General features: G+C 44.9%; 1 protein-coding gene across 1 annotated transcript; it reads right to left on the bottom strand.

The window, feature by feature from the left end:
• Positions 1-2,814: 2,814 nt before the first annotated feature.
• Positions 2,815-8,739, bottom strand: LOC141350366 (uncharacterized). Its single transcript, XM_073855442.1, has 2 exons — positions 6,318-8,739; positions 2,815-6,251 (listed from the first exon to the last, which is right to left on the bottom strand). Exons 1-2 carry the CDS (start codon positions 8,737-8,739, stop codon positions 2,815-2,817), a joined length of 5,859 nt encoding a protein of 1,952 aa, XP_073711543.1.
• Positions 8,740-13,253: the final 4,514 nt, after the last annotated feature.

Raw genomic sequence — 13,253 nt, forward strand, 5'->3', positions numbered from 1 at the left:
GTGCCTTGACATGGCGCTGGAAGTAGAGAGTTCACTTACTTGTGCTCTGAGTTGGCGTATTTCGGCTTTCAAATCGTTTAAGTCTGTGTCGGAAGTAACAGTCGCGCTCTTGGCGTAGACTGCTTTGGGTGGATGGAGTCTGCGACGTGCAGCTTCATGCTCCTCCTCCAGGCGTATCTCATTCATCAGCTCGAGAAAGGTGGGAGGACTGTCTCTGCGGTATCTTAATCCAAGGTTTAGTATCATAATGTCAGATTTGGTGGCCCCTTTAATGAGCTGGTCAAGACGTGCTTTGTCTGCCGCAGATGACTGAAGTCCACCCTTTTGGACAACTTTATTTAAAACTCTCTCAAGGCGTCTCAGGAACTCAGACAGTTTCTCATTATGGTGTTGGCACAACATTCTGAAGGCAAAGTAAAGTTCTTCCCCGCTCTCAGGGTTGCCAAATGTGGTCTCGAGAATATCAATGTAGTCCATTGAGGTTGCAGATGGGTTGTTGAAACGGACAGCTTGGAGGATTTCGAGTGCAGGACCCTTTACACTTTCCATTATTCTCATTTTCTTTTCTGGTTCAGGGCGATCGCATTCTTCATTCATAAGTCTGGCTTGTTCAACCCAATTTTCCAACTGTTCTTCTCCCTGTGGTGTGGGCATGACCCCTGAGAAAGTGCGCAATCTTCTGTAAAGATTGTTACCTTGTGTGGGCTTGCTTGTCATTTGTAAGACATCAACAACTGCACGAATGATAGCTTCAGGAGTGGACCCTTGCAGTGGAGAGAAAACACTGGAATCTGGCAGCGGCACATTTTGACCATCACAGGTGGGCGGAGCTTGGGGTTCCTCATCCTGCTTAGAAGGTCCAAATATTCTCCATGTCGTAGTAAACCCCTCAGGCACAACATCAAGAGGAATGGCGTCTGCATTCACTTTCTCCCTGCACTCACATAACACAGTTAAACTTTGAGACTGTGAATCATACATTCTTCCTCTCACCTTGACTCTCCCGAGTGCTTTGATAGTCTGCAGTGTGTCTTCAATGAAACCAACTTCAGTTTCTGGGGGTACATCTTTAACCAGCAAGGCTTTCACAGGGTCCATGCCTTCTCCAATACACCAATTCTTCAACTGAGCCATCCCCACGGGTTATGCGCTTACAGTGATCACTTGTCAAAACTAAATTTGGTAGGTATTAGTTGTATTTTAACACAAATAAAGCTTGATTTGTGTTTTCTTGTCTTAAATGCTTAGTAAAACTCTACTTTTGTGGTTTTAAAATTTTCACAATAGGTCCCCTTTAATATGGTTTTACATGTAGTTTAACAGCTAACCAGCTTTTTGGTTGTAAACTATATTTTTAAACAAACTATTTCAATCTCTGGGTCAAACTGGAGTAAGATCTGATATAAAATTACTTTTGAACTAAATAAATCCCAGCGGTGCCTCCATTTTATTTATGTAGCACCCGTACTGCCACTCTGCTAATTACTTGCATGAAAATGGCGGGTGCTTGGGTTCGTTATAGCTCAGGTGGATACCAAGAAGGTGCACCTAATACGTTTCTAACCAGCTGTGAAACCTTTTGACCACAAAATATTTAAAAATAATGAGACCCAGAGATAGTTTTAGTTTAACACAAAAATAAGGTTAGCCCTGATTTATTTAAACCACAAAATTGAGTAAATAGAATATAAAACTTTTCACCAAAACAAAATATCAACAAATATACAAAATAAATAACCAAAAAATTCCCCAAATACTTAAACCATAGCCTCGTTCAATTTAGCTAGAAACCTCAATAGTTTCAATCACACGTTGTACATCAAATGAATGTTATAAAAGTTCTCATCACTTATCTCTTTCTCAACAATTGAAAATACACAGAGAACTTTACAATAAACAATACAACGTCGCCACGTGCACTGAAACAACTCTTAGCACGTGCAATGGCGGTGGGCCCACTCACACATACACACACTCACGTTTCAGTTACTCACTGTACTGCTTAGAATGAAGAAAAAACACGTTGCAGGCCTGTATTATTCTTGCAAAAACATTGAGTTCGCTGAACAAACTGGCAAAACATTGAGAGCGTTGAAAATACTTCGGTCCGGACGATGCTCACGTGTAGCGCGATTCACAGACAGAACCGCCAGCATAAGCTCACGTGTCTAGCTTTTTCAGCTACCTCCGATCACGCGTCCGCTCCTCCCGCTCCGTCAAAACGGGTCTCCGCTTATTTTCTCACTCAGAGTTAACTCAACAAACCCCTGCTCAGTTTCATCGGGGTTACTCACTCTTGTTTCGCGTGATATCTTTATAAAACGCGCTCAAGCGTCCTCTCTTTCACACCTGTCCAGCGAGAGCCCGAAATCTACCTCCCGCACTCTCACTCACGTCCTCTCTCTCTCGATCACGTGCATCCGTTGCCATACCGACAGCCAATCACTATTGACTATACAGCATTAATACTCAAATGACCAATGAAATGTAACAAAAAGTCATTGTTAAACTTTTGATAATACTATTTAACCAAGTAATAAACTTTAACTTTTCATCACTGTCATGACATAAAATCACAAATAGTAATCCCCTTTTAATAATGTAAAATGAATTTAATATTTCCTTCTTTAGAAATCAGGGTTTTCTATGATTTACTTAAAGTAAACAACATTTACTTGTTTAACAGTCATGTATTCAAGTTTAATAAGAGATTAATCATAACCTCTATTTTTTAGAACATTAGAACACCCAAGTTTACCACTGGGCTACATCCTCCCCCTTCTAGACAGTTTTGATGTCCTCATCAAATAAACCTTAGAGGACTCTAATAGTTTTAATGTCAAGGGTAGAGACCAAATTGGAACAAGTGAAGCACAACGCCATGGGGTGGCACCAGAAAGTTTGACATAGACTGCTTCTGGAGTCTCCGTAGAGTCCACTTCCCACCAATACTCCATGGCTTAGTACGGTCACAGGGTAATCACAGGGCTTGCCAAGTTCATCGTAACTCAGCTTGACCACTGGACGGATGACTCTTTTGGAACGCTCAACTTTTTCACTCTCCGCTTGAATGTCCATATCGGCATTGACATCTGCCTCCTCTTCTATAACATCCACTTCTAGATCAGCATGAAGAGGTAAGTTTGAAAGATCATTTGCCTCTGGCTCTATCTCTGTAGTGCATTGAACTTGTCTTTCAGGTTCTGTGACGAAGGACTGGGGCTGCTTAGTGGACAATTCTGGACATGTCAGCAACTTATCCCATTCCAACTCAACTGGTCTTGGCAAATATACTTCGCTGTACTCCAACTCGGAGTACACGTCTTCATCATGATTGTTTGTCTGGACTGGTTCTGTTGTATTTTGCTGAAATGCTCTGGTCCTAGGTCTTTGTAGTGGCCCAACTTCCCTTTCGTCAACAGGGAGTCTCACCAGGTAACCAATGGGTAACAGATGATTACGATGAATAGTTTTTTCTGCTCCCATGCCTCTCTCTGGCTTAATCTTGTAAACAGGTAAGTTTGGTAGCTTCTCCACCACAACATATGGTGAGGATCGCCACTTGCATTTCAATTTGTGCTTGCCTTTGACCCCAAAGTTTCTGAGTAGCACCCTGTCGCCTTTGTCAAGGACTTGTTCTTTGACGTGCTTGTCGTGTGCTGCTTTGTTTCTTTGGTGGTTCTTGTCTGACGATTCTGTTGCAAGACTGTATGCTCTTTGGAGATCTTGCTTGAGCTTAGCAACATACTGTGGGTAGGACTTTGTCTTTTGGTTATCCTCGGTCACACCAAAACGGATGTCTACCGGTAAGCGAGCTTCTCTGCCAAACATTAGCAGGTAGGGCGAATACCCAGTTGCATCGTTTTGTGAACAGTTATAGGCGTGGACTAACTGGCTGATCTTTTGACTCCATTTCTGTTTTTGCTTCAGATCAAGTGTGCCAAGCATTGACAATAGTGTCCGATTAAATCTTTCGGGCTGCGGATCTCCCTGGGGGTGGTAAGGCGATGTTCTTGACTTGCGTATTCCCAGCATCATCAGAAGGTCTTGGATCAGTTTGCTTTCAAAATCACGGCCTTGATCTGAATGTATGCGGGCAGGGAGTCCGTAGTGTACAAAGTAGCGCTCACACAGTATCTTGGCCACGGTGACCGCCTTCTGGTCTTTGGCCGGAAAAGCTTGGGCATATCGAGTAAAGTGGTCTGTCACTACAAGAATGTTGGCGAAACCTTGGGAGTCTGGCTCAAGTGACAGAAAATCGATACAAACTAGGTCTAGAGGGCCTTGGCTGGTGATTTGTTTTAAGGGAGCAGCTCTCTGAGGAAGCGCTTTACGAGTGATGCATCTGCCACAGTTTTTGATGTACTGCTCAACCTCAACTCCCATTTTCGGCCAATAGAATCGTTGTCTGATAAGTTCAATAGTCTTGTCCATGCCCAAGTGACCAGACTCATCATGCAAAGATCTCAGGACCATCGAAACATACTCTCTGGGCAGTACCAGCTGCTTTACCACATTTCCATGCTTTTCAACCCTTCGATAGAGCAGATTGTTTTGAATGAACAGCTTGCTTGCTTCTTTGTTCAACAGGGCAGCATTTGGATTGTCAAAGCTGGTGACTGAGGGACCACCCCGAAGTGACTGTTTGACTGGAGCAATAGTAGAGTCAACATCTTGAGCATTGACCAGGTCTTTGTGGCTGAGCTGACTCAAAGAACCGAGATCCAATCTGACTGGGAAGGCGAAACACTCTGGTATACCATCAGGCGACACTCCGAGTGACTCAGCAATAGTTGTAGACTCCTTTAGCATTTCACAGCACTTGATCTGTTTACACAGAGCTTGGACACTTTCAGTCGGTACGCTTTGCCAGCCATCCTCTGTGGTTGGAAGAGGGTTTCGGGACAAGGCATCGGCGTCGATATTGCTGCTACCAGGCCTGTACTGCAGAGTGAAATGATATGTGGCAAGTGCTGAGAGCCAGCGGTGACCAGTCGCATTGAGTTTTGCAGTTGTGAGAATATACGTTAGGGGGTTGTTGTCAGTTCTCACTGTAAACTGTGCTCCATATAAGTAGTCGTGGAACTTGTCTACCACTGCCCACTTAAGTGCCAAAAACTCGAGCTGGTGCACCGGGTAGTTCTTTTCAGATGCACTGAGCTTGCGGCTGGCGAAAGCCACCGGTCTTAAGCCCTCGGGGTACTCTTGGTTGAGGACAGCGCCGAGCCCATGAAAACTGGCATCAATGTGAAGTATGTAAGGCTTGGTGGGGTCAGAAAATGCCAGCACTGGTGCGTTTGTGAGACAGTGAATGATCTTTTGGAATGCCTCAGAACATGACTGATCCCACCGGTCACCGAAAGGCTCATTGACTTTGTAGTAGCTTTTGTCTGATGAAGAGGCAGACTTTCGATTCTTTTGGGTAGGAGGATATCCTTTGCACAGCTCTGTAAGGGGTCGGACAATGATGGAGTAGTTCTTTATAAATCTGCGGTAGTAGCCGCAAAACCCCAAGAATGACTGCAGAGACGGAAGGTCGGTTGGCTGCTTCCACCGCGTCACTGCTTCAACTTTGTCTGGGTCTGTGGCGATGCCGTTCTCGGAGACTATGTGCCCGACATAGGTGACTTGTGAGCGACAGAACTGGCACTTGTCGAGGGACAACTTGAGTCCGGCTTCTTCAAGGCGAGCGATGACTTTGAGGAGTCTTTGCTCATGCTCTTCCAAAGTCTTACCAAAAACAATGAGGTCATCTAGGTAGACGATGACTTCAAGCATGTGCATGTCGCCGACTGCCTTTTCCATGAGCCGTTGAAAGGTCGCAGGGGCCCCTGTGATCCCCTGAGGCATCCGCTCAAATTGGAAAAATCCCAATGGACAGATAAAAGCGGTCTTTTCTTTGTCCTCCTCTGCCATTGGGATTTGGTAATATCCACTGCGCAAATCCAACACTGAAAACCACTTACTGCCGGACAAGCAATCGAGGGCGTCATCGATACGTGGTACAGTGTACTGATCTGGGGTAGTTCTCCGGTTCAGGGTGCGGTAGTCGATGCACATACGAAGTTGACCATTCTTTTTACGTGCAAGGACAATCGGGGAAGCGTATGGACTTCTTGATTCTTTTATAATCCCCGCCGCCAACAGACCTTGCAGATGACGGCGTAGGTCATCCAAATCAGCAGGGGCAATACGTCGCGATCTCTCCCTGAAGGGAGTGTTGTCATTCAGGCGGATGTGATGTTCTACCCCTTTAGCCAAACCGACATCCCATTATTCAATAGAGAACACCTGAGGGTGTTTAGCCAGCTTCTGACTCAGCCTCTCTTTCCACTCTTTGTCGATGGGTGACTCACTAAAGTCAAACAAAGAAGGATCCATGGTCAGAACAGATTCGACTTTAGGGTTGGGTGCATCTGTCACCATGTCAGCGACATGAAGGTGAGCGATCACGGTGCCCATTGGAATGGCAGTTTGCTTAAGAGACTCATTACGCAAAAGCACCAGGAAGTTGTTTGTATCTAGCATCTTGGAGAACAACACAGTTGGCTGGACAAGTACACTTGGAGGAAGAGCAGGTGAGTGAGCTCGTTCAATAATGAGTATACTGTCTCCAATATCTTGTTTTTCTTTAACTTTGCAACTAGCAACATATTCGGTGCCAGGAGGAATGCTGAGAGGACCAGGCCCAGACCACTTAACTTCAGCCACAGGCAAGTCTTTGTTGCATTTAATGGTCATCCCTGCATGAACGGGTGAATGGTTTTTCTCTTGAACTTGGATTTTGTCTGAGTGGACGTTCTCCAGTTCTCTTTTCTCTGCTCTGGACTTGAAAGGCTGAACCCCTTTGACGTTTGTGCCAATCAGGACAGGTATAGTCTCGGAGCACCGTGGATCAGGGCACACCAGAGCCAGGATAGGAACAGACTTGACTTTGTTGGACTTAGATTTTTGTGGCAGCTCCAACTCTACCTGGATGTAACCTTTGTATGGGTAACTGCTCTCGGACTCACTTAGACCCCATATGGCTAGACCGGTCACAGAGTTTAACTGGATGTGTGACAGATGTTTGGCATACCAACTGTCGAAGATGATGGTAACTTGAGATCCACTGTCCATAAGCGCGGTGCAGGGGTTGCCATTGATCCTGACCTGAGCAGTGGAGGGTGGTCCCACGAGTCCCTCGGGCAAACTGTTGGTCTGTACATATACCGCGCTTCTCTTGACACTTGCATTTGTGGTCTGGGTTCTTGCTTCGTTATCAGATTTGCGGTTCTGCTTGGACTTTCTTTGAGCTTGCAGCAGTTTCTGAATAACTTTGGGATAGTTATCGGGAGAAGCACACTTGTTGGCGTAATGCCCGTCTTCTCCGCAGCGATAGCAGAAAAAATCACTTGGATCTCGGACTGTCAAAGGTCTTTGCGGCCAGGGTCTTGACTGGGTCTCTTGTAGGCAGGGCTCAGTAGCAGGACTACACTTTGGCTTGACTGACATGACAGAGATTTGTTTTTGCAGCTTAACAACCTCTTTCTTTAAAGCCTGCACGTTCTTGTCTTCTGCGTTCTCTGCCGCCACATTGACTGGAAGCAGTGTGCTCGTCGAAAGGTGCCTTGACATGGCGCTGGAAGTAGAGAGTTCACTTACTTGTGCTCTGAGTTGGCGTATTTCGGCTTTCAAATCGTTTAACTCTGTGTCGGAAGTAACAGTAGCGCTCTTGGCGTAGACTGCTTTGGGTGGATAGAGTCTGCAACGTGCAGCTTCATGCTCCTCCTCCAGGCGTATCTCATTCATCAGCTCGAGAAAGGTGGGAGGACTGTCTCTGCGGTATCTTAATCCAAGGTTTAGTATCATAATGTCAGATTTGGTGGCCCCTTTAATGAGCTGGTCAAGACGTGCTTTGTCTGCCGCAGATGACTGTAGGCCACCCTTTTGGACAACTTTATTTAAAACTCTCTCAAGGCGTCTCAGGAACTCAGAAAGTTTCTCATTATGGTGTTGACACAACATTCTGAAGGCAAAGTAAAGTTCTTCCCCGCTCTCAGGGTTGCCAAATGTGGTCTCGAGAATATCAATGTAGTCCATTGAGGTTGCAGATGGGTTGTTGAAACGGACAGCTTGGAGGATTTCGAGTGCAGGACCCTTTACACTTTCCATTATTCTCATTTTCTTTTCTGGTTCAGGGCAATCGCATTCTTCATTCATAAGTCTGGCTTGTTCAACCCAATTTTCCAACTGTTCTTCTCCCTGTGGTGTGGGCATGACCCCTGAGAAAGTGCGCAATCTTCTGTAAAGATTGTTACCTTGTGTGGGCTTGCTTGTCATTTGTAAGACATCAACAACTGCACGAATGATAGCTTCAGGAGTGGACCCTTGCAGTGGAGAGAAAACACTGGAATCTGGCAGCGGCACATTTTGACCATCACAGGTGGGCGGAGCTTGGGGTTCCTCATCCTGCTTAGAAGGTCCAAATATTCTCCATGTCGTAGTAAACCCCTCAGGCACAACATCAAGAGGAATGGCGTCTGCATTCACTTTCTCCCTGCACTCACATAACACAGTTAAACTTTGAGACTGTGAATCATACATTCTTCCTCTCACCTTGACTCTCCCGAGTGCTTTAATAGTCTGCAGTGTGTCTTCAATGAAACCAACTTCAGTTTCTGGGGGTACATCTTTAACCAGCAAGGCTTTCACAGGGTCCATGCCTTCTCCAATACACCAATTCTTCAACTGAGCCATCCCCACGGGTTATGCGCTTACAGTGATCACTTGTCAAAACTAAATTTGGTAGGTATTAGTTGTATTTTAACACAAATAAAGCTTGATTTGTGTTTTCTTGCCTTAAATGCTTAGTAAAACTCTACTTTTGTGGTTTTAAAATGTTCACAATAGGTCCCCTTTAATATGGTTTTACATGTAGTTTAACAGCTAACCAGCTTTTTGGTTGTAAACTATATTTTTAAACAAACTATTTCAATCTCTGGGTCAAACTGGAGTAAGATCTGATATAAAATTACTTTTGAACTAAATAAATCCCAGCGGTGCCTCCATTTTATTTATGTAGCACCCGTACTGCCACTCTGCTAATTACTTGCATGAAAATGGCGGGTGCTTGGGTTCGTTATAGCTCAGGTGGATACCAAGAAGGTGCACCTAATACGTTTCTAACCAGCTGTGAAACCTTTTGACCACAAAATATTTAAAAATAATGAGACCCAGAGATAGTTTTAGTTTAACACAAAAATAAGGTTAGCCCTGATTTATTTAAACCACAAAATTGAGTAAATAGAATATAAAACTTTTCACCAAAACAAAATATCAACAAATATACAAAATAAATAACCAAAAAATTCCCCAAATACTTAAACCATAGCCTCGTTCAATTTAGCTAGAAACCTCAATAGTTTCAATCACACGTTGTACATCAAATTAATGTTATAAAAGTTCTCATCACTTATCTCTTTCTCAACAATTGAAAATACACAGAGAACTTTACAATAAACAATACAACGTCGCCACGTGCACTGAAACAACTCTTAGCACGTGCAATGGCGGTGGGCCCACTCACACATACACACACTCACGTTTCAGTTACTCACTGTACTGCTTAGAACGAAGAAAAACACGTTGCAGGCCTGTATTATTCTTGCAAAAACATTGAGTTCGCTGAACAAACTGGCAAAACATTGAGAGCGTTGAAAATACTTCGGTCCGGACGATGCTCACGTGCAGCGCGATTCACAGACAGAACCGCCAGCATAAGCTCACGTGTCTAGCTTTTTCAGCTACCTCCGATCACGCGTCCGCTCCTCCCGCTCCGTCAAAACGGGTCTCCGCTTATTTTCTCACTCATAGTTAACTCAACAAACCCCTGCTCAGTTTCATCGGGGTTAATCACTCTTGTTTCGCGTGATATCTTTATAAAACGCGCTCAAGCGTCCTCTCTTTCACACCTGTCCAGCGAGAGCCCGAAATCTACCTCCCGCACTCTCACTCACGTCCTCTCTCTCTCGATCACGTGCATCCGTTGCCATACCGACAGCCAATCACTATTGACTATACAGCATTAATACTCAAATGACCAATGAAATGTAACAAAAAGTCATTGTTAAACTTTTGATAATACTATTTAACCAAGTAATAAACTTTAACTTTTCATCACTGTCATGACATAAAATCACAAATAGTAATCCCCTTTTAATAATGTAAAATGAATTTAATATTTCCTTCTTTAGAAATCAGGGTTTTCTATGATTTACTTAAAGTAAACAACATTTACTTGTTTAACAGTCATGTATTCAAGTTTAATAAGAGATTAATCATAACCTCTATTTTTTAGAACATTAGAACACCCAAGTTTACCACTGGGCTACATCCTCCCCCTTCTAGACAGTTTTGATGTCCTCATCAAATAAACCTTAGAGGACTCTAATAGTTTTAATGTCAAGGGTAGAGACCAAATTGGAACAAGTGAAGCACAACGCCATGGGGTGGCACCAGAAAGTTTGACATAGACTGCTTCTGGAGTCTCCGTAGAGTCCACTTCCCACCAATACTCCATGGCTTAGTACGGTCACAGGGTAATCACAGGGCTTGCCAAGTTCATCGTAACTCAGCTTGACCACTGGACGGATGACTCTTTTGGAACGCTCAACTTTTTCACTCTCCGCTTGAATGTCCATATCGGCATTGACATCTGCCTCCTCTTCTATAACATCCACTTCTAGATCAGCATGAAGAGGTAAGTTTGAAAGATCATTTGCCTCTGGCTCTATCTCTGTAGTGCATTGAACTTGTCTTTCAGGTTCTGTGACGAAGGACTCGGGCTGCTTAGTGGACAATTCTGGACATGTCAGCAACTTATCCCATTCCAACTCAACTGGTCTTGGCAAATATACTTCGCTGTACTCCAACTCGGAGTACACGTCTTCATCATGATTGTTTGTCTGGACTGGTTCTGTTGTATTTTGCTGAAATGCTCTGGTCCTAGGTCTTTGTAGTGGCCCAACTTCCCTTTCGTCAACAGGGAGTCTCACCAGGTAACCAATGGGTAACAGATGATTACGATGAATAGTTTTTTCTGCTCCCATGCCTCTCTCTGGCTTAATCTTGTAAACAGGTAAGTTTGGTAGCTTCTCCACCACAACATATGGTGAGGATCGCCACTTGCATTTCAATTTGTGCTTGCCTTTGACCCCAAAGTTTCTGAGTAGCACCCTGTCGCCTTTGTCAAGGACTTGTTCTTTGACGTGCTTGTCGTGTGCTGCTTTGTTTCTTTGGTGGTTCTTGTCTGACGATTCTGTTGCAAGACTGTATGCTCTTTGGAGATCTTGCTTGAGCTTAGCAACATACTGTGGGTAGGACTTTGTCTTTTGGTTATCCTCGGTCACACCAAAACGGATGTCTACCGGTAAGCGAGCTTCTCTGCCAAACATTAGCAGGTAGGGCGAATACCCAGTTGCATCGTTTTGTGAACAGTTATAGGCGTGGACTAACTGGCTGATCTTTTGACTCCATTTCTGTTTTTGCTTCAGATCAAGTGTGCCAAGCATTGACAATAGTGTCCGATTAAATCTTTCGGGCTGCGGATCTCCCTGGGGGTGGTAAGGCGATGTTCTTGACTTACGTATTCCCAGCATCATCAGAAGGTCTTGGATCAGTTTGCTTTCAAAATCACGGCCTTGATCTGAATGTATGCGGGCAGGGAGTCCGTAGTGTACAAAGTAGCGCTCACACAGTATCTTGGCCACGGTGACCGCCTTCTGGTCTTTGGCCGGAAAAGCTTGGGCATATCGAGTAAAGTGGTCTGTCACTACAAGAATGTTGGCGAAACCTTGGGAGTCTGGCTCAAGTGACAGAAAATCGATACAAACTAGGTCTAGAGGGCCTTGGCTGGTGATTTGTTTTAAGGGAGCAGCTCTCTGAGGAAGCGCTTTACGAGTGATGCATCTGCCACAGTTTTTGATGTACTGCTCAACCTCAACTCCCATTTTCGGCCAATAGAATCGTTGTCTGATAAGTTCAATAGTCTTGTCCATGCCCAAGTGACCAGACTCATCATGCAAAGATCTCAGGACCATCGAAACATACTCTCTGGGCAGTACCAGCTGCTTTACCACATTTCCATGCTTTTCAACCCTTCGATAGAGCAGATTGTTTTGAATGAACAGCTTGCTTGCTTCTTTGTTCAACAGGGCAGCATTTGGATTGTCAAAGCTGGTGACTGAGGGACCACCCCGAAGTGACTGTTTGACTGGAGCAATAGTAGAGTCAACATCTTGAGCATTGACCAGGTCTTTGTGGCTGAGCTGACTCAAAGAACCGAGATCCAATCTGACTGGGAAGGCGAAACACTCTGGTATACCATCAGGCGACACTCCGAGTGACTCAGCAATAGTTGTAGACTCCTTTAGCATTTCACAGCACTTGATCTGTTTACACAGAGCTTGGACACTTTCAGTCGGTACGCTTTGCCAGCCATCCTCTGTGGTTGGAAGAGGGTTTCGGGACAAGGCATCGGCGTCGTTATTGCTGCTACCAGGCCTGTACTGCAGAGTGAAATGATATGTGGCAAGTGCTGAGAGCCAGCGGTGACCAGTCGCATTGAGTTTTGCAGTTGTGAGAATATACGTTAGGGGGTTGTTGTCAGTTCTCACTGTAAACTGTGCTCCATATAAGTAGTCGTGGAACTTGTCTACCACTGCCCACTTAAGTGCCAAAAACTCGAGCTGGTGCACCGGGTAGTTCTTTTCAGATGCACTGAGCTTGCGGCTGGCGAAAGCCACCGGTCTTAAGCCCTCGGGGGACTCTTGGTTGAGGACAGCGCCGAGCCCATGAAAACTGGCATCAATGTGAAGTATGTAAGGCTTGGTGGGGTCAGAAAATGCCAGCACTGGTGCGTTTGTGAGACAGTGAATGATCTTTTGGAATGCCTCAGAACATGACTGATCCCACCGGTCACCGAAAGGCTCATTGACTTTGTAGTAGCTTTTGTCTGATGAAGAGGCAGACTTTCGATTCTTTTGGGTAGGAGGATATCCTTTGCACAGCTCTGTAAGGGGTCGGACAATGATGGAGTAGTTCTTTATAAATCTGCGGTAGTAGCCGCAAAACCCCAAGAATGACTGCAGAGACGGAAGGTCGGTTGGCTGCTTCCACCGCGTCACTGCTTCAACTTTGTCTGGGTCTGTGGCGATGCCGTTCTCGGAGACTATGTGCCCGACATAGGTGACTTGTGAGCGACAGAACTGGCA

The sequence above is a fragment of the Misgurnus anguillicaudatus genome, chromosome 18, assembly GCF_027580225.2.
Source record: "Misgurnus anguillicaudatus chromosome 18, ASM2758022v2, whole genome shotgun sequence".
Lineage (NCBI taxonomy): Eukaryota > Metazoa > Chordata > Actinopteri > Cypriniformes > Cobitidae > Misgurnus > Misgurnus anguillicaudatus.